Source organism: Phyllobates terribilis, unplaced genomic scaffold, assembly GCF_046119375.1.
Source record: "Phyllobates terribilis strain yellow unplaced genomic scaffold, ASM4611937v1 Scaffold_3__8_contigs__length_932513732, whole genome shotgun sequence".
NCBI lineage: Eukaryota > Metazoa > Chordata > Amphibia > Anura > Dendrobatidae > Phyllobates > Phyllobates terribilis.
Genome location: NW_027362763.1, coordinates 101,988,685 through 102,010,114, shown reverse-complemented (window position 1 = coordinate 102,010,114; position 21,430 = coordinate 101,988,685). Strand labels below are relative to the sequence as shown.

Sequence of the window (21,430 nt, the reverse complement as noted above, 5' to 3'; positions counted from 1 at the left end):
CAGGTATGTGAACAAGGCAAAAACAAAGATAATTTACCTAAAATTGATTAAAGAAAGGTGGTAAATTATGTAACAAAATGTGACAATGATTTTAACCGGTCATAGAGATGAGATATATATTTGTAGGCCATTAGAAAATCTAGATTATTTTAGTAACGTCAGCTCATACACATAGGTGTAAAGGCATCCCTATTTGCCAAATTTGGTGAGTCTTGTTCAATATCTTATGTGTATGAGGGGCGCCTAACTCTTTCCAGACATGTTGGGTTATCGAAGGATCATATGAAAATGAAGGTCGGGAAAAAGAAGTGTTGTCCAAATTAAGCGTTGGGTCAATAGCTTTTTATCTTGATTTTCACCACATTCAGCTGGATCTACCAGTGGGCTGCAGACAAATAACCATGTGTTTGGCCAACTTTACTCTGTTAGGTCATAAAAATGGCCATCTAAAAATATCTATAAGCTGCACAATTGATTATCCGTCTGACAGAAGATATCAGGAGGCAAAAGAATGAAGCAGTTAAAGTTCAATCTCCCAATATCTTTTTTCTCACTGCAGATAAATGGCTGCAAAGCATCTAACAATTTTACTATGGTAATATCAGTGAGTAAAATAAATGAATAAATTTGGGATTAAACTGTTTTAAATCCAAGCTGCCCCGAATTTAGCAAAGTCAGGCCTCCTCATAGATATGAGATTGAGGATTAGGGAGTGATATCCACCACCAGCACACATCCCATGCCAGTGGTGATAATTATGTGTTTGAATATAAAGTTTCTATGTGAGATCTTGGAGGTCTTCTGAAAACCTTTCTGAAGGACTGTCTTTGTTAATCACTCTCTCTGACCCCCCTCATGTTATTACCACATATCCCATCTTTTTTGGCACAATGGACCACTATGCACTTACTCAGGAGTTGGCAACGGCAGGCACCTTGCATCATATCATACAAAGTGAGGTAAGTAAGGCCGGCTCCATAAGTTTTCCTACAATGTACAAATATTAAATTTCTGAAACACCAGAGGCAGGAGATACACATCAACAGTCAGAGGAAAAGCTATTTACCCCTGTATATGGTAGCCAGTTAGCTAACTATTACATATGGGGGTCTTTGCGAATACTTCAAACATTTCCATAGGTGGAGGCGGGTTCCATAACAATGCACTGTTTGAAGCCTCATGACCATCACAGCAGCAGTTTTATCCACTATAACATCCGCTGTCCCAACAACAGCAACAGTTTCAATGTTTAGTATTTTTGCTTTGGATAAAGAACTACACAAATAAAACTAAATCTCATGAACCTGATCTGTTTTCTGCAGGTTGGAATTCCCGAGGACACAGTGAAGAGGTGCGCCAAACAGATATCTTCAGCTCTGGATTATATGCATGGTAGATCATGGACAAAGACTGTTACCAAATCAAATTGAGTGATTTTGGTTTGACCAAACCTATGGGAAACTATGTGTCGTCCATGTCACATATAATACCGTACATGTCTCCAGAGTTGTGTGACTTGAATGGAGGAGAATATTTGATATTAAGCCCTACTATAGATACCTGGGCTTTTGGGGTTCTTCTCGTTGTTTTGACTGGATACTTCCCATGGATTGAAGCAACAGAATCTGACACCATGTATCAAGTTTACAACGACTGGAGACAAAGTCCAGACTTCACATCACCCGCTTTTTGTTGGCAGATGTCGTCGAGAGAAGCCATATACATGTTTGACAATCTCTTTGCGCAATGTCCCTTTTCTCGGCAGTCAATTCTCTCTATCTTCAATTACCTTAATTTTCGCTGGAAAATAAAGGTCTTTGAGAATGGAACAAACTTGGCAGTTGAGGAAGAGGTGGTCAGTTCAAGATATTTGGAGAAACCTCCCTGCTGAGTTCCTTCAAAAACTGTGTGCAAGTATTAGTACCTAGAAGAACTGATGAAGTCAAATGGCAGTCACCAAATATTAATGCACTTTATATTTGTGTTGTTCATTCAGTTTGTATTTTATTAATTGATAAATAAATGATTAACACTTGTTTTTGGAAACTTCTTACTTTGCAGAATTTTTTTCACACCTGCCTAAAATGTTTCCACAATACTGTATATCTAACCCCTTTAATATACAATGGCCTACAAGCTGAGGGTTTACTTTTTCCATATTATTTGCAATATGGCAAAAACCTTTAGTAACCTTTAACAGAGGCAAGTTATCGCTAAGAAATTTTGTTTAAAATATCTGGGGATCAATGTTTCACCCTGTGTTGAGGACATTATTAGGTTAAATATATGGTCACTGGTAAAAAAAAATAATAATTAAAAAAAAAAGAAAAAAGGTAGAAGAAAAGCGTAAATGTGGAACAAAAATGAATCTTTCCACGTTGGGTAGAATTGTATCAATCACTATCTGTCTTCTCCCCCTCGTTCTATGCAATATCTTGTATTCCCCAAAATGGCCCATAGAAAATTCTTCAATATCTTGCATGATTTATAGAGTTAGAATTTATTCTTCATTCTCTGCTATCTTCCCTTCCATACTTACAGTGCCCAGTGGATTTGTGTGGGATGGTGGTACCGGATATGTTTGGTTACTTTATAGTCCCGCACCTGAAGCACCCGGTACATTAAGATGGGCAATGTATCAAAGCCAGAATCGCCTAATTTACCAAATATTAAAGATTAGAACTTTTTTTTTGCAGTAAAGTGGATAAATGTTTGACTGGAAGATGGATTGGATTTGGTATACGATATGACAAATTTTATCAATATGAAAGGAATTTGAATTTTCTCCTACCTGATGCAATATCAATCTTAAAGAACTCAAACTTCAGCATTCAACTTCATCCAAACTGTACATTTTGGAAAAATAACCAACCCGACCCTTCACTATAAGTCATTTTAAAAGTTAACATTTTTAAAGGCCAAAATATATAGTTATATTTTAATGTATATTGTTTGTTTAAATTGTGTGTTATATTTTTAATACAAAACTATCAAAGGCCTCTTTATATGAAAAATGTATCTATTTGATTCCGTTCATATTAAAATAATTGTTTATAAAGTTCTTTGAGCCTGTTTCTTTCAGCAAAACAAATTCAGGGACAAAATACTACTGTAGGCGATTTGATCCCAGCAGAAATGGAGGAGTGCGCTTCACAGGTGTAGGGGATTACTTATGTTTTTAAACACTGACTACATGTATGCACCTCATCCCTGTCAGCCATGATGTACCTTTGTTGCCTAAGGTGATAGCACAGAATGGATCAAGTGGTTTATTACCAACTGACCCATTACACAAGAAAGGTTCTTGGTCCTGTACAGCTGAATAGGTCCGGCACCCCTCTGACGATCAGCTGATGCCAGAACTAAGGATTTCTTTAACTCTTTGCTTTAGCAGCCTCTGGTCATCTACTGGTATGGAAATTAACCATGTGAACGTATGTCATGTGATCATCTGATGGAGTAACCATGTGCTTTGGATATGCCCATAGTGGAAATAACTTTGTTCAGGGCACATCTTACTCCGAGCAGATATTCTGTGTTTGTGCCTGTTGGGCGATGTCAAACTTGTGGTAGACAAACTTAAGTCTGTCTATCTAAAAAACAGAAGCAGCACCAACATGTAGTGTCTGGGTGTCAAACTTTCAATATGGTTCAAAAAATTGGAGGCAGCACAACATTCAAAGTGAAAAAAAATTCGATTTAATGGCCCATCATGACAATGTTTTGTTTTTCTGTAAAAAAAGAGAGAAAGAAACAGAGCACACAGATCTAAATGTAGATGCTTCACTAAGATGGGTGCATACAAATCAATATTGTACTCACCTATTTATGGATCTTGCAGTCTTGCATATCGATCCTTAAGGATCACAATAGTGAGTTTTCCTTCCCTGCTGGTCTGCTGCATGTTCCTGGTAGCTATTGAGAACCCCTTCAGAGTTGTCATAGGAATGTAATGGACATCGATTTCTCTCCAGGCCAAGTGCTCTCCCAATAATTGATAATACAGGTAAATATAGGCAAATATTTCCTGTACGATCTTTATTTCACCATACAATGCATTTCGACATAAAATTGTCTTCATCGGGTATATTTATCTAAATGAACAAAAGCCATGATTGCTTTATATAGAAAGCAGAAACATGTCAGTTAGGGCGGAGGCCGTGTTTAGCAAATTAAAGCACACTCATTTAAAATCCCCCTTACATAGGTAATCGAGTCCCAAAAAACTCCATATCTTTATATAAATAATTTTTAAAAGGGGGAAAAATGATTATATATATATATATATATATATATATATATATATATATATATATATATATATATATATATATATATATATATATATATATATATATATATATATATATATATATATATATATATAGCAGGCTTTCTGGTACTGCCCCATTTTTGTAGACCTGTCCGCCTCAGGAATAAGATATAAAGTTCTCCTTGTAGCGTGGGTCTAGAAGTGTCACCAACCAGTAATGACTGTCACCCAAAATTTTAAAAAAGCGAGGGTCATGGGAAAGGCAGAGTAACTAACTCAGCCATGCGTGCCAGACTGCTAACAGGTAAGAATTCCGGGTCCTCACCAAGAAGACGAGTGACCATGCTCTCCTCCTCCTCCTCTCTGTCCTCAGGCCATCCACGCTGAACAGACGGTATGACAGTTGTGCAGATAGTACCATCTATAGCACAAGAAACTAGATCCTGTTCTTCCTCCTCCTCCTCTTCCTCATTGTCACCCAATCCACATTGGGATGAGAGGAGGCTGGGCTGTGTATAATCACCCGCTATGGTTCCTTGCTCCATCTTATCGTGCTCCGCCTGCAATGCATCCTCTTTGATTGTGAGCAGAGAGGGTTTCAGAAGACAGAAGCAGGATGGTGATGCTAATTATGATGTAATCACCGCTCACCATCTTGGGAGAGTCCTCAAAGTTTAGGAGGATGGTACATATGTCTGACATCCATGTCCACTCCTGAGGTCTTATGTGTGGAGTCTGAACTGAATACAGACGGCCTTGTTGATGTGGGTACTCAACAACTGCCCTCTTCTGCTCACAAATCCTTCCCAACATCTGCAGTGTAGAGTTCCAATGCATGGGGACATCACATACCAGTCTGAGCCAGAAGCTGCAAACACTGCTGAAGCACAGCAAGGGCGGCGGAAGCTGTAGCTGACTTTCTAAAATGGGTACACAGTAGGGGTACTTTGACAAGCAGATCCTACCTGGAGCTGCCGGATTTGAGAAATCACTGAACCATGAATCAAGCCATAATTAGCATCACCATCCCGCTTCTCTGCCTTCTGAAACGCTCTCTGCTCACAATTAAAGAGGATTCATTGCATGATGAGATGGAGCAAGGAACCATACAGGGTGATTACACACAGTCCAGCCTCATCTCATCCCAACGTGGATTGGGTGATAATGAGGAAGAGAAGGAGGAGGAGGAGGAAGAACAGGATCTAGTTTCCTGCGCTATAGACGGTACTACCTGCACAACTGTCATACCGTCTGTTCAGCGTGGATGGCCTGAGGACAGGGAGAAAGAGGAGGAGGATGAGGAGGAGAGCATGGTCAGTCATCCTCTTGGTGAGGACACGGAAGTCTTGCCTCTTTGCAGTCTGGCACACATGGCTGAATTTATATTACGCTGCGTTTCCCGGGACCCTCGCATAGTCCAAATTTTGGGTGACAGTCATTACTGGTAGGTGACACTTCAAGACCCAAGGAGAAGGAGAGCTATTTAAAAAATTGCCATCTGAAAACGCTGGCAGCAGAGGTCAGAGTTCGTTGGACAACCAAGGAGTACAGGGGAGAGAGCAACAAATGCAATCCAGCAGAGGATGGGGAACACTGTCAAAGTTCTGGGACAGTTTTCTCAGACTCTCCCATAGCACAGGTCCTGAGGCAGGGGGGTACTCTCACAAGGAATGCAGCATTCCGGAAGATGGTGAGGGAGTACCTTGCCGACCATACCAACTTCCTCCGTGATTCATCTGTGCCTTATAATTATTGGGTATCCAAGCTGGACACGTGGCATGATTTGGCTCTCTATGTCTTGGAGGTCCTGGCCTGCCCTGCCACTAGCATTTTGTCAGAGCGGGCTTTTAGTGCCGCCGGACTAATTATAACCAATAGGCGCATCTGCCTGTCAAATGAAAATGCTGACAGGCTGACTCAAAAATGAACAAGGGCTGGATTGGGCCAGACTTCTCAACACCAATGAATGATAGAAGCATAACAAATTCAAATACAGTATCGTTTTTTTGGGGAAGTCTAACTATTCCCATGCACCTCTGTCTTCATACCCAGACATGGGTATACGCTTCCTGATTTTGTCTATTTGCTCTTGTCCTCCTTCTCCGCATCCTCCACATACATATATATATATATATATATAAATAATGTCTCTTGCAAGGGGCATTGGAGTTCTTCCAAATTTTTGGCAGCTGTTCTGTCTCCCATACGGTTTGCCTATGCAGTGAAGCAATTCCTAATAATGGAAACATTGTTTTCAGGAGGCACTCCAACCTCTACGTCTCTTGCAAGGGGCATTGGGGGTTCCTCCAAATTTTTGGCAGCTGTTGCTTCACTGCATACCCTAAAACTGAATAGCAGACCCTCTTTCTAATGGGAACATGTCGTACTCATCACTGTGGCCCAGCTGTATGGGTCTTAAAATTTAGGAAAAACTCCACTAACAATTTAGTCAGCCGTTGGACTCACTGCATACCCTATAACTGAATAGCAGACCCTCTCCTTTCTAAATGGGAAAATGTTGTTACTGTGGCCCAGCTGTATGTGTCTTTAAATTGTTAGTGGAGTTTTTCCCAAATGTTGGCAGCCCTTGCAGTCACAGCATGGGCATTACAACTAATGGGAACATTTTTTTTTTTACTGAGACCCTCCTCTATGTCTCTTCAAAGGGGTATTGGGTTGCGTCGAAATTTTTGGCAGCCCTTGCCGTCACTACATAAGGAATAACAGTATAGGAGACCCACTCGTTAATAATGGGAACAACAAAGCATAGCCAAATGCTGGCCCTTTAATAATAGTAAGGGCCACCTGATGGTCCTATAAAAATACTCTTTGCGATTTTCATAGTCCCTCCATCATAATTGAAACAGGATGTGTCTGATGTATAACACACCACATGGCCAGATAAGTCTTGGTTGAAAGTAGTGCAAAAACACATCAAAAACACTACGTGTAAACATAACCCAAGGTGTGGAGAAGCATTTTTGTTTTTGGTTATTTATTTTGCCTTATATACAAGTCATTACCCTGGAAAGTCCAATTGAAAGGAAATGATGAAAAAGCTGCACTCACCGTTTATGTAAAAATAAGAGTCCTTGATTCCATTAATTTTATCCGAATATGAAATAATCACATGGACCCGCAGAAGCACTAGTTAGAGCACGAAACAGCTCTCGTCCACCTCCTCCCCACACTCCCTGTTTTCCATTCATTTTATCCAAATATGAAATAAAGGATTCCTATTTTTACATAAACTGTGAGTGCAGCTTTTTCATCATCTCCTTTCAATTGGACTATTGTTTCTGCATTTTAAAGATGGCATGTGATATGTATTTACCATTAAGATTCAGGTGCTGTCATTATGCATTCAGAAGGTGGTGCAGACTTACTCTTTATTTACCCTGGAAAGGATGTTCCTTAACATATTGCCGAGGAAAATCCAATTTTTTATGTTTTATTGCGAGTCCGAAAAAGTGGCGTAATACCTCTGACAACGTTGTTGACAGCTGTGACCTGGGAGTCAGAAATGCTTCCAGGGGTCTTCCCCATGCTGATCCCATGTCATTTGAGCAATGTTCCCATCGATTTGGGAAATTTTTAGGCTCTCTGCAGACTGCCGGGGGGAGCCGCCTGAAAAATGCTCGAGTTTCCCATAGACTTACATTGGGCTCGTTACTCGGTCCGATCACTCGAGCATTCCAATTTGACTCCGTACTCTGGTACTCGTTCAATTCTAGGTTGTTATTATAATAATCCATATTTTGCATAATCATTTTTTGCCATATTAGAGTAATATCACTTCTGTCCCAATCTCCTGTTACAGTATATATACCACATTTTCTATCATCCAAAATATTGTTACCGATAACCCCGGACAGCTCCACAGCACATGTAAGGTTGTCTGCTTCCTCCTCACCACAATTGGGAAAACTTGTGTCTTTATTTGATTAAAACTTGTTCTGTTTGTGGAGTAAGAAAGATAAAGTGCAACCCCAATTCCAAAAGACAATGTGTAAAGTGTAAAGAAGAATGTGATGATTTGGAAATTTCAGACATGTTTTATTCACAAAATTATGAAACAAAAAATCCAACGCTCGAGTAAGGGTCTGCTGGCTGGGGCTCGGAGGTCAATGATGGGATGGCCTGATCGATCAAACCTTCATGATGAACGATAGATGTATGACGAAGACGATGGGGTCTGGGAACCTCAGAGGAAATATTGAGAAAATGGGGACAATATATTTGCGGTTCCTGATGAAGAGAAGTTTACTGGATGGCCGGAGCTTGTTTCCCAGCATTAAAAGTTTTCTCAGATCTATTTTTTGTTTTATTAAGGGTAAAGTCTGCTGAGCTTAAATTTTATGATAAGATCAGAAAAATTTTAAATAGGAGAATCTGTCAATTTAATTTATATTGTGGAAAAAAAAATTATCCACCATTATCGTATCGGCTGTATTTCAAATTTGAATTTCTCCAAGTAATGAGTTATGCAATATCATAATGGAGAACTTACTGATGATATCTCCACAGATTGCAGCTGTGATCAGGTCACAGAAGTCTAAAACTAGTTAAACATGAATAGAATTTAATTAAAAATTTTTTAAATAATATTAAATACATTTTATTAATTATATAAATGTACCAAATGGAAACTTGGCTTCTGGGGAGAAGGAGACACCTGAGGCTATGTGAAACACCTGATTGTACTAATGAGCTGCATAATAACCAGTGATCACATAGGAGCGGCACCAAGGGGCTAATGTGATGCTAATGGCTCTGAGAACATCCACTTGTAATTCTTTTATGCCCAAAAATAACAAAAGGATTTTCGGAGTGATATAAATTTTTCTGTTTAGCCAATAAAGGTATCATTCCGAGAATACTTTTGTCATTTTTGGCCATAAAAGTATTTATATTGATTTTTCTGGCTAACACGGTACCGCAATATAACTTTTCATTGTGCAACATGTAATTCTAGAAGCTGTAGATCTATGGTGGTCTCCAGAGGTGATGTGATCTGTTCTGTGTGAAAGTCATCTGCCACCAAAATAATCGATCAGAGATGGCTCTTAATTGGGAGCACATCTGTAAGGCACGTTCACAAGTTCAGTAGTTGGTGTGTTTTTTTTTACCTCAGTATCTGTAAGCCAAAAATCAGAGGAAAAAGTATAATAGAAACACGTGTGTAGCATCGGCGTCTCTCCCCCTTAACGCCGCGGTCCTGCTCCGGCGTCTTCTGGCCTACCTGCAGCTGCTGCTGGTGCACGCAGCCACCCCGGCTCTGTGCTTAAAAAGGCCCCGGCAATGGCCGGAGGACTTCCCCTATAAAAGGCACCTCCTCCAATATGGAGGTGCCCGTGCAAGGTTGTAGCTTTGTGTGTTTTACTCTGCTTCAGCCCTCAGGTCCCGCTGCCAGCCAGACGACAAGTCCAGCCCGCCAGCCTGACGACAAGTCCAGCCCACCAGCCTGACGACAAGACCAGCCCGCCAGCCTGACGACAAGACCAGCCCGCCAGCCTGACGACAAGACCAGCCCGCCAGCCTGACGACAAGACCAGCCCGCCAGCCTGACTACAAGACCAGTCCGCCAGCCTGATTACAAGACCAGTCCGCCAGCCTGACTACAAGACCAGTCCGCCAGCCTGACTACTCTCTCCAGCCCGACAGTCTGTCTACAGTCCAGTCCGCCAGTCTGTCTATGGGCTCTGTCCGCCTGCTTACCTGGAAGCACCTGCCTATTACCTGCTGTGCCTACCAGCCAGCCAGGAGGCTCCTGCCTGTTACCTGCCATGCCTGCCAGCTTGCTTACCTAGAAGCACCTGCCTGTTACCTGCCGTGCCTACCAGCCAGCCTACCTGGAGGCTCCTGCTTGTTACCTGCCGTGCCTGCCAGTCCGTCTGCCCGGATTACCCGTCAGCCTGCCTGCTGTGCTCATCTGCTGTACCGGTCAGTCCCTGCCTTCTGACCCATGGGAGTCACCTGCTCTCATACAAGGTCGGTCCCCAGAGTAGCACCTGGTCCCTCTGTTCGGTCCTTCCCGGGTCACGGAGTCGATTGAGCCGCCGTACGACCTTGGTCGGTCCGAGTTGATACCTAGTTACGCCCCTCTGGTCCCTCCTTGCACCGCAGCACAGAGGTTCCACCACCCGGATCCGTAACAGTGTGCATCACTTCGGCATTTTTCACGCACTCCTGGTTTAGGCTTACAAATACTGATGTAAAATACTGACCAAATACTGAATGTGGCCTAAGAGACAAGACCAAATACTGTGGAGCCTCCCCCATACACATGAGATAATTGTCAGCTGAAAGATCTGAGATAGATGTGAGACAAGAATAGATAGATAACAGGCTATGGGACTGTTAACATGTCTATTTATTGTGGAATTGCGCTAAAAAAAAGTTATGACTTCTCCATTTTTGATCCCTTTTGCAGATTAAAACTCGCTCATTCAAGAGAAAGGGTCCAAAAAAAGAAAAAAAAAACAACAGATGACACATGGACAACATGAGAGCGCTGTCTTAGTGCTTTCCATTTTTACTATTTAATAGGTAGAAGCTTGAATTTTTTTTTTGCATAAGAAAACCAGATGCACCACTGATGGGAAAAATGGACACGGACATAAAATGGGTGAAAATCAGATTAAGTACACTGGTAAAAAACATTATTTTAATTAGAATAAAAGAAATAATTTCCAGGAAAGCCTCATTCAGATGTTCTGAGTCTGCGCAGCTAATGTCGACAGTGTATTACTGCAGCAGATAAGAGGCTGACATTTTACAAATCTCACCCTAATGCTACCTAAATTTTCAGAGAAGAATCAGTTGCAGAATCTGGATTTATAAATGAATTCGAACAAATTAGTTTGAAAGAGGAAGAAGTAATCCTAAATGAAATTTGAAATAAAATCCATGCAAAATATTGCAATTAAAATATTTTGTAAGTGAATTATTTCTTTGCGTCCATCATTATCCACACAATTTGGTGCAGATGTGATTTGCTAGTTTTACAGCAGATATTTCTCATATTTGGTTAAAAAAAAAAAACCTTACAAATCCACCAACTCTGAGCTGGGTGTGGAACATCAGAAACCCCTACACATTAGATATATCTAGAATGAAATGTCTGACCTCAACCATAATGAGCGACTGTTGTCTGTGTGGTGGAAAGAAACAATTGTGGATTTCGACAGATGAACATTTATAATTGTTGAACATACTGGTTCAGAGAGTTGGATTTTTTCAGCAGATGAAAAATAAATATTGGCCAATATATCCTGTGATTTGTTTGGGGCTATCATTGAACGATCGATCGTTGCCCTGTTTTCATCTAATGTGCCTTTGCCCTTCGTTGAACTACCAGCTTTACTCTAAGACAAATAGACAATTCTGTTATTTCCATGTAATAATAAGGTCAGTTGGGTCAAGACTATTATACAAGATATGTTGAGTCACTTTATGGCAATGAATACTGGATACATGAACAAGAACCACGCATGACAAACAAAAAAAGGTCCAGTTTCTCTTTTGATGACAGCAGCAGGAGGCCGGGAAGGTGTGACGAGAATATAGGTGGCAGAATAAATTCAGAACTAATTACATTTGCAATTTACTAGCAATACAAACAATACTAAGGTGGGCGCCTCCCTGATACCACTATGGGACAACCAGCTCCTTAGAAAGACTGTTTACTAATTAAATGACAATAGGGTCTACATGAATGCCCATGTTCTAGGTGACACATTCCTCTGTAATCCTATGGAGGTTTTTGACATCCAATTGGCAAAGGAGGAAGATGGACCTCAATGTGGGTTAGCTGCTTCCCTATAAAAGCTAGAAGTACATGGGTCTTGTTCATTTATTCCTGAGAACTTCTCTGTGGAGATAGGACCTCTCTGACGAAACCATAAGAAAGTGAGATCACTCAACGTTTTGGAGCAGAACCTCATTTATCATCAACTTCACCAAAAACCCAACCCAGGTAAAACTATTTTTCAATGATATATCCATTATTGTTATTTACTATGAGATATGATGTCTTCTTGCCAAATGATCATACAACTATCACTCTCATTTCCAGTAACATTACACCCAGCACAGATTCTTATTTTCATACTTGTCCTAATCCGCAAAACTATAAAAACTAATCTCTAGATACAAACACTTATATTCTACAGTAAAACCATTTAAATTTATCCTAATTTTGTCTATGATTACAATAGCTCTATAAAAAGGTTAACAACCACCAATATGCCCACTAAGATACCTCTTACAAGGGTTGTCAACCATCCTTTCACAGACTGGCACATCTGTTTATGATTGGTTTCTAAATGATCATGGGGCTTAATTATGATGAGTGACCACAACTCAGGAATGTAATCACTGCATGATGATGTATTAATCATATTCCTTATATTTTCCTTTAGAGTCCTATTGAGTTTGTTGCTTAGCACAAAGTTACTTCCAAGCAGCAATGGCCGCCTTCCAAATCTTGGAGATTAAGGAAATTTCTGAATGCTACAACATCATCAAGGAGCTGGGCCACGGGTCATACGGAAAAGTTCTACTGGCACAGAACAAATCGACAGGTATGTGAACAAGACAAAAACAAAACATGGTCAATTATGTAAATCAATGAAATAAAAGTGGTAATTTATATATAAAAATGAAATAATGAGTTTATCTGGCCATAGACACGAGATATTTATAGACAGATCCAAATTATTTTAGTTACATCAGCTGTACAAATGTCCATACAGGAGCAAAGGTCATCCAAACCTGCCAAATTTTTGGGGTCTTGATCACCATCTAATGTATATAGGGGATGCCCAAGGTGACAAACGGATGAAAAAGTTGGAGTTCAGTTTCCCAATACTTTTTTTTCCTCACTGGAGATAAGTGGCCACCAGATTATTCCATCGGTGGCTCCCTCCGAGAACACATGAATACTTGAGAGAGTTCCTGAGTTTAATGTTACACAGCAACTGTCAAAATTATCTCTATGGAGGAAAAATGCATCAGAAATTGAACTCAAACCACTGAATTTTTATATCCCCATCCGAGCCAAACATTCCTTTGTATGGGTTAGTCAGACAAGATATCATGAGGCTGACAGTTCTTTTGTGTATTACTTATGATAGTGATTTTTAAAGCTCCAAAAAACAAACAATTGTGCAATAAGTTTCTATCTTCCTGATCTTTCTGTTCCCTGACATCTATCTGGAGAGTTGGAAGGATGCCAAACACATCAGATAGTCAATACTGCAAATATTCGCTGGTTCGGCCAACTTTGTTCTAATGTGCACAGCAGCCTCACACGGTTTCCCCTACTTTCATCTAAATTGTTTGGTTTAAATCAAATGTGCATTTCATTTTTTTATTTTTATTTTTATTTTTTTTTATAAAGGAGATAAGTGGCCATTAAACACATCTGGCATCAGATTTATAGTGGTAAAATTGGGATTTAACTGCTGTAAATCCAAGCTGTCCCCAAACTAGCATATTTGTGCTACCTTAAAGAAGTGAGCTTGAGGATTAAGGATTGATATCCACCAGCAAACTGCTGATGTCTATTGCTAGTGGTGATGGGAATGTGTTCGAATATAAAGTTTGAGATCTTTTTTTCTCTTTAGGAGGCGCAGTGGCTGTTAAATTGGTGAGAAAGGACAGAACTCAACTGCAAACCTTTCTGATGGAGTTGTCGTTGTCAATCACCCTTTCTGACCACCCTGACATCATCAGCACATATCCCATCTTTATTAGCACGATGGACCACTATGTACTGACTCAGGAGTTGGCAACAGCAGGAACCCTGCATCATCTCATCCAAAGTGAGGTAAGTAAGGCCGGCTCCATATGTTCTCCTACAATATACCCATACTTTATTGTGAATCATCAAATGCTGGTGATAGATCAGTCAGGGGAAGAATCTATATAGCCCCCATAAATCATAGACAATTAACTAATTAATTTGTGTGGGGGTCTTTGGGAATACATTGACCCTGTCAAAGGGTGGAAGAGGGTTTCCCAAGGCACTATTTTATGCCACATGACCATCACAGTAGCAGTTTTACCTACTGCAGTATCGTCTGTTCCAACATCAGCAAAATGTTCAAAGTTTAGTATTTTTGCTTTAGATAAGACACTACACAAGTAAATCTCATGATATTTATCTGTTTTCCACAGGTTGGAATTCCTGAGGATGCAGTCAAGAGGTGTGCGTTACAGATTTCTTGGGCTCTGGACTATATGCATGGTAGAGGGTTGGTGCACAGGGACCTGAAGCCGGATAACGTGTTGCTCAAGGACAAAGACTGTTACCAAATCAAGCTCAGTGACTTTGGTTTGACCCAACCTGTGGGAACCTATGTGTCGTCCATGTCACATATTATTCCATACATGTCTCCAGAGTTGTGTGACTTGAAGGAAGAGGAATTTCTAATATTGGGCCCTACTATTGATACCTGGGCTTTTGGGGTTCTTCTTTTTGTTGCTTTGTCTGGATATTTTCCCTGGCTTGAAGCAATGAAAACTGATGTAAGGTACCAAGTCTACATAAACTGGAGACAAAGTCCAGACTGTTCTCCTCCACCTGCTCATTGGGAGAGATTATCAAGAGACGCCATAGACATGTTTTGCAATCTCCTCACTCCATGTCCTTCTTCTCGACATCCAGTTCTCTCGGTCTTCGATTATCTAAATATTCCCTGGAAATTAAACATCTTGGAGTATGGCACCAACTCGGCAGTTGATGAAGATGAATTGGTCATAGACGTTGTAGGGGACAATTAACAGCTTGAGTTTATCGATTCCTTCTGTAGTAGGGCATTGTTTTTTTACTGTTTTTTTCCACCATAATATATGTTTTATGTTGTATATTCTATTGATTGCCAAACTTAATAAATTACACATTTTACTATTTTTGCTTCTGGGTTTGCTCTACAGTGGTTATGTAACAGCTTGAGTTTATTATAATGTGCTGCTTTCCGGGTTCTGTATTACGTCTTATTACCAAAGCCTGCAATCCATTTATAGTGATCCATACAGAAAGTATCGCACTGACTCTTGGATCCGAAGTGGAAATTCATTAAGACTTTATGGAGAGATATGGTGGGGCAATCATTCCCACAAGGTCCTGGTATTCCAAACTTCTGAGGGGTCCACAATTATGCGAAGTAGAGGAACCTTTACCATGTGTGAGTATTGCATGTAATACTCCAATACTGTGCTCCTAGCCTCTGATATGAAAATCACAGCACAAGTGCAGAGGAGACTGACAAAGTAATTTCTTCGTCTCCTCTATTGCTTGTCTCTACGTATATTGGACTTCACCTGAATGACGTCCGAGTACAGTTTGAGGTTTCACAACTAATCATAGACTTGTATGGGTGTGTGTCAGCAGATTCTCAGATGCAATCGCAGCATGCCGAATCGACACGAGAAAATCATTGCAGATCTGCACTGTCGCATTGTATAACATTGGGCTGAGTGCTATCCAGTAAAACATCGGATAGCACCCGGCTGTGTTATACACGAATATATGCTTGATAAAAGGTTGGTGCACAGGGACCTGAAGCCGGACAATGTGTTGCTCATGGGCAAAGACTTATCAAATCAAGCTGAGCGACTTAGGTTACCACAGGTTGGGTCAAACCAATGTGTCATCCATGTCACATATTATTCCATACATGTCTTCAGAGCTGTGTGACTTGAAAGAAGAACAATATTTAGTCTTGAGCCCTACTATAGATACCTGGGCTTTAGGTGTTCTTCTCTTCATTGCTTTGACTGGATCGTTTTCCATTGCTTCAAAGCAGGGGAAATATCCAATGTACCAAGTAGACATTAACTGGAGACACAGTCCAGACTGCACTTCACCTGCTTGTGGGGAGATGTCGAGTGAAGCCGTAACATGTTTGACAATCTCCTCACTCAATGTCCCTTTTCTCAGCAGTCCGTTCTCCATCTTCAATTTCCTTGGAAAATTAAAGGTCTTGAAGTAAAGCAATAAATTGAGAACTGACAATCTATTCCTCAACTACCAAATATTAGGAAAAACCTCCTTGCAGAGTTCCTTCAACTACTTTGTGCAAATACAAGTACCTAGATAAACTGATGAAGGCAAAAGGTGGTCACCAAATATTTATGCAATTCAGATTTATGTTTTGTTCATTCATTTTGTATTTTATGAATTGATAAAAACAAATAATTTACATTTCTGTTTTTGGAAGCTTCTTACTATCAAGCAATTTTTTTTTTCACACCTGCCTAAAAACTTTTCCACAATATTGTGTATCTAATCCCCTAAAGTTTACAATGGGCTACATGCCTGGAGTGTTACTTTTCTGTATATTTGCAATATTGCTGAAACCTTTAAACATCCTTTAACAGACCGTCTGTAGCTGAGGAATTTTGGTTAAAATATCTGGGGATCAATGTTTCACCCTGTATTGAGGACATTATAAAGGTTTAATATTTGGTCTTGGGGGGAGGGGGAGAGAGCTTATAAGAAAAGTAAATGTGGAAAAGAATGGAACTTTCCATGTTGGGTAGAATTGTATCAATCATTATCTGCCTTCTCTCCTTCATTCTATACACTATCTTGTATTCCCTAAAATGATCCCTAGAAAATTCAATATTTTGCATGGATAGGTCTGCAAAAAATATTTCATGAGCTGTTCTGGTTATTCCACATAATTGTTTTTTGGTGCGCTGAATCCGAAAATGACCTCATTTTTGTTATAGGACTTCACGCTCCCTGACAATTTAGGCAAGTATGTTAAATAAGGAAATACAGCAAAATAAATGAAAATAGACTTATAAAAATGTTTTTTTAATACACTTTATGAAAATCATTTTTGAACTGAAATGAGCTCACCAACACTCACTAAAATTGTTTTTTTTTCCCTGTGAGGCTCCTTTTAGTACATTTATGCTTGTGAGTAGCATCTGGAATGTTTCTCTGAAGCATCCAACAGTAGTCTGCCATCATTGTAATGCTCCATTTTTCCTGGTATCTTCTTTCCATCTCTAACGTCCTGGTGGAATCGTTCATCCTGCTCTTCACTCACAGCTCCCAAATTTTCAGGAAATTAGTCAAGATGGGAATGGAGGAAATGCAGTTTCAAACTCATCAGGCAACGTAAAGCTTGAAATGCTTTCAGCATTCATCCGACGATCTTTTTGTAGTCAGGATAATTTTATAGGCTAAAAAATTTCTCTACAACCTCTTTAAATGCAATCCACCCTTCTTTTTGAGCATCCGTCATGGTATTGACAAGCTATCAGCTATAAGCCTTCTAATGTCTGGTCCAACCAACACACCTTCAACTTTGCCTCCGAGAGACTTGGAAACTTGGTGACCAAATATTTGTAGCATTCCCCATCTCTTGGAAGTGATTTTACAAATTGCTTTATCAAGCCCAATTTTGTGTGGAGAGGTGGTAGAAGATCTTTATAGGAAGGTTCCAAAGTTTTTCAGAGGACATTTTTTTCACCGAGCACCATCAGCTGAAAACTCTTCTTGGTCCAGTGATTTTGCCGGTCTCTACTGTCCCATAGACAAAGAAAACAAGTGTATTTGGTATACCCACCTAGGTGCTCAAGTAGCATGCACAAGACCTTCAAATACCCACACACTTGCCAACCGGGGTCTTCATATTTAATTTTTCGAAGAACCAATTCCAAGTTCTTGTAGGTTGTCTTCAAGTGTACGGAATGACCTACAGAGATTGAAGAGTAAAAACTGCCATTGTGGAGTAAAACTGCTTAGGGACTTATTTTTGAAGAATCTACAAAAAGATGCCATTGTGCTGAATCATATTGGATTTTGAACTGACCCATCAAATCTTCAAAATCTATGTAATAAACTAACTTGTCTTCCTGAGCAAAGTAAGGAACAAACTCCTTTTCACGATATCTGAATCATGAAAAAGACTCCTGGTAACAATAAATTCCTGCTTTTGAGCCTTGATCAGAGTAACTCAGCGGCATCTTTGGGAAGATTCAAGTCTCTTACTAAATCAATCATCTCCACCTGGAAAAAAAAAAAATAGTTTTGTATCATCGTCAAAGGCAGAACTTGTTTCGTCATCTGGTTATGGTATGATTCCACCTTCATCAGAGCTGGGTATCTCTTACAAGGTAGCAGGGGCCTTGGGTACTGGTATATCTGTGCCATGGGGGGTGGGACAAATTGCTGAGTGAATATTGGCCCATGAAATGGAATGCTTGCATTTGGAATAATACCCTTTCAAATTGCATGAACAAAAGAAACAGTTGTCACTATGGTTCTGTTGCTCTCACCATACCATAGGAATCCCATAATGGAAAGCTTTTTTCTTACCCTTGAACCAATTTCGGAGGTTCTCAACACACCATTTGCACACTTTATGAGGTGCCCAAACTTTATCTTGATCTCCAAGTTTTAGTTCGAAGTATGCAAAGTATACTTTTTTTCACAAAGTCTGTAATATTCAGCTGTTGATTCAACACTGTATATTCAGCACAAATGAAACAAACGGTCAGACGAATTAATACACTTGCGCAAAGCCATAACTTTTGGGGAAACAAGGTTGATGAATGAAATTCCAATGCAAGTTTCTTGAAAGCACAAGGACTAGTGTTGAGCGAACATGCTCGACACTGCTCGGTACTCGCCCGAGCATCACGCTACTCGGGATGTTCGGCGAGCACCGAGCATTTCCGGGTTACTCGGGCGGGAGCTCGGGTCTCCGCCCTGCATGTTTGGCGCTCTTTACAATGAACATGCAGGGATTGCCAGCCAGTCACTGTAATGCTGCAGCCATGTTGGTTGTGGGCATTACAGTGATTGGCTGGCCGCACAGCGTCACCTCGAGTATTTAAAACGGGGCGCCGCCATCATGGACACAGTCGCTCCGGATTAGACAGTGTAGGGACAGCGCTGCTGATTTAGGGAGAGATATAAACTGCAAAATAGTTAGTGTAGGGTCTGTAAAGGCTGCCAGAACAAACACAAAGTCCTTTTCAGGACTAATATCCATCCCAGATACCAGGCAGGCAGGCTGTATAGGAGACACAGTGGTTATACCAGCAAACGCTGCATTACAGTCCTGTGTGCTCCTGTTGCTGAAATTGCTGGACTTCGCACCAGGTGTCAGGGGCCAGGAAAAAATCCTTTTTTTTTCATCTAAATCCTCTTTTTTTTTCCTCCTTCACACTGTACAAATACCCATCTTATTAACCTTTTGGTGTGTCCCCCCCCCAAAAAAAAAAAGCGTGTCTCTGATTTTTCAGACACAAATATAACTGTTGAAAATAGTCTGGTGTAGGCTAGAGAAACCGAAGTGTTTTGCACTTCCACGGTTCAAACCTCTGTACTATCCAGTTTTGGGCCTTTGGTATCTAAAAAAAAAAAGCAGTTTGAGTTCAGCCGCAAATATCTCTATTTAAAAAAGTGTGGTATACCCTAGTAAACAAGAACTGTGGTTTTGCCATCCCACGGTAAATAATCTCTATTATTCAGCTTTTGGTAGTTTTTTCCGTAAAGAAAAACAGTAGTGTCTCCTGACTGTTGTGACACAAAAATATATCTGTTGAAAATAGTCTTGTGTAGGCCCGACATCCCAGTGTGGTTTCGCAGTTCCATGGGTCAAATCGCTGTACTATCCAAAAGCAGTTTGAGTGTGTCACTCACTGTTCAGCCACAAATATCTCTATTTAAAAAGTGTGGTATACCCCAGTAAACAATAACTGTGGTTTTCCCCTTCCACGGTTCTAATCTACTCTTTATTACCCTTTTTCCATTGACAGTGCAAGTGTAAGCTATTTTACTTCATTTACAATGGGCAAGGCGCGTGGCAAGGGACGTGGAAGTGGACGTTCTGGTGATGGTTTGTGCAGAGGACGGGGCCGTGGCCAAGGTGAAAATGTGCCACAACCATCAGCCACATCTTCTCGCTCCCACTTCTTGACCGAATTACTAGGGAAGCACAGAACAACACCAGTATTGAGAACTGATCAGTGTGAACAGGTTATTAATTGGATAGCAGACAATACTTCCAGTTACCTGGGCACCACCACCTCCGGTCTGTCTTCCAAACGGTCAACTCTTAGTAGCCATGAGTCTCGACTGCATACTCCTCCTCACCCTGATGCTCCTTCCTCCCACCATGCCGAGTGTCGTCAGACAGCAAGTGATCCCACACTTGGACACTCTGAATTGCTGTTCACTGGTCCATTTCCATATTTGGGCCCCTCGCCTGATACGCTTGAAGTGGTTTAAGAGGAGATCCCATGTTGCGATGCCCAAATATTAGAACAGCCAGGCCACAGGAAGTCGACGTTGGCAATCTGTCACAAGAGATGGACGATGACGAGACACAATTGCCAGGAAGTGAGGAGGAGGATCGTGGTGCGCAAGTGGAAGAGGAGGAGGAGGTGGTGGATGATCTAGTAACTGACCCAACGTGGAAGGAGGACATGCAGAGTGAGGCCAGCAGCACACAAGGGGGGGTAGAGTACCCCAACAGGCAGGAAGAAGCAGTGTGGTGGTCGCAGACAGAAGGCAGGCAACCATTCCCCGTAACACCAACACGAGGGACGTTGCCAGTACAAGCGGTAGGTCTTCCAGAGTCTGGAATTTTTTTAAAGACTCTGCTGATAACCCCAAAAAGGCATATGTTCCACCTGCCATGCCAGCATCAGCAGGGGTGACAAAACTACCAGCCTGACCACCACCAGCATGATCAGGCACATGGCAGCAAAGCACCCGACTGTGGGGCGAAACCCAGGGTCCACGACCAGTGTCAGCGGGTGTCACCACTGCTTCTTCCACTGTTGTGCGTGCAATAGAACCCCCTGTTGTGTGTGCAAGGCAATCCCCTGTCCATACTGCATGTAAAGATGCCCCCTCCTCTCAGTCTTCACTTGTTATGGCAGTTTCTCAAGAAACAGCATCAACGTCCACATCCCACCACAGCGTTCAATTGTCCATATCCCAGACCTTTGAACGAAAGTGGAAATTCGCAGCTAACGCCCCACAGGCCACAGTCCTAAATTCGCACATTTCACGACTGCTTGCATTGGAAATGCTGCCTTTTAGGCTGGTGGAGATGGAATCCTTCTGCAATCTTATGGCGGTGGCCGTCCCTCGGTACTCGGTCCCCAGCCGACACCATT

The 21,430-nt window shown here is 41.0% G+C and overlaps 1 protein-coding gene across 1 annotated transcript; it reads left to right on the top strand.

The window, feature by feature from the left end:
* Positions 1 to 12,743: 12,743 nt before the first annotated feature.
* On the top strand, positions 12,744 to 15,061 carry LOC141258474 (serine/threonine-protein kinase SBK1-like). The gene is made up of 3 exons (XM_073673468.1): positions 12,744 to 12,858; positions 13,903 to 14,105; positions 14,456 to 15,061. Exons 1-3 carry the CDS (start codon positions 12,744 to 12,746, stop codon positions 15,059 to 15,061), a joined length of 924 nt encoding a protein of 307 aa, XP_073529569.1.
* Positions 15,062 to 21,430: the final 6,369 nt, after the last annotated feature.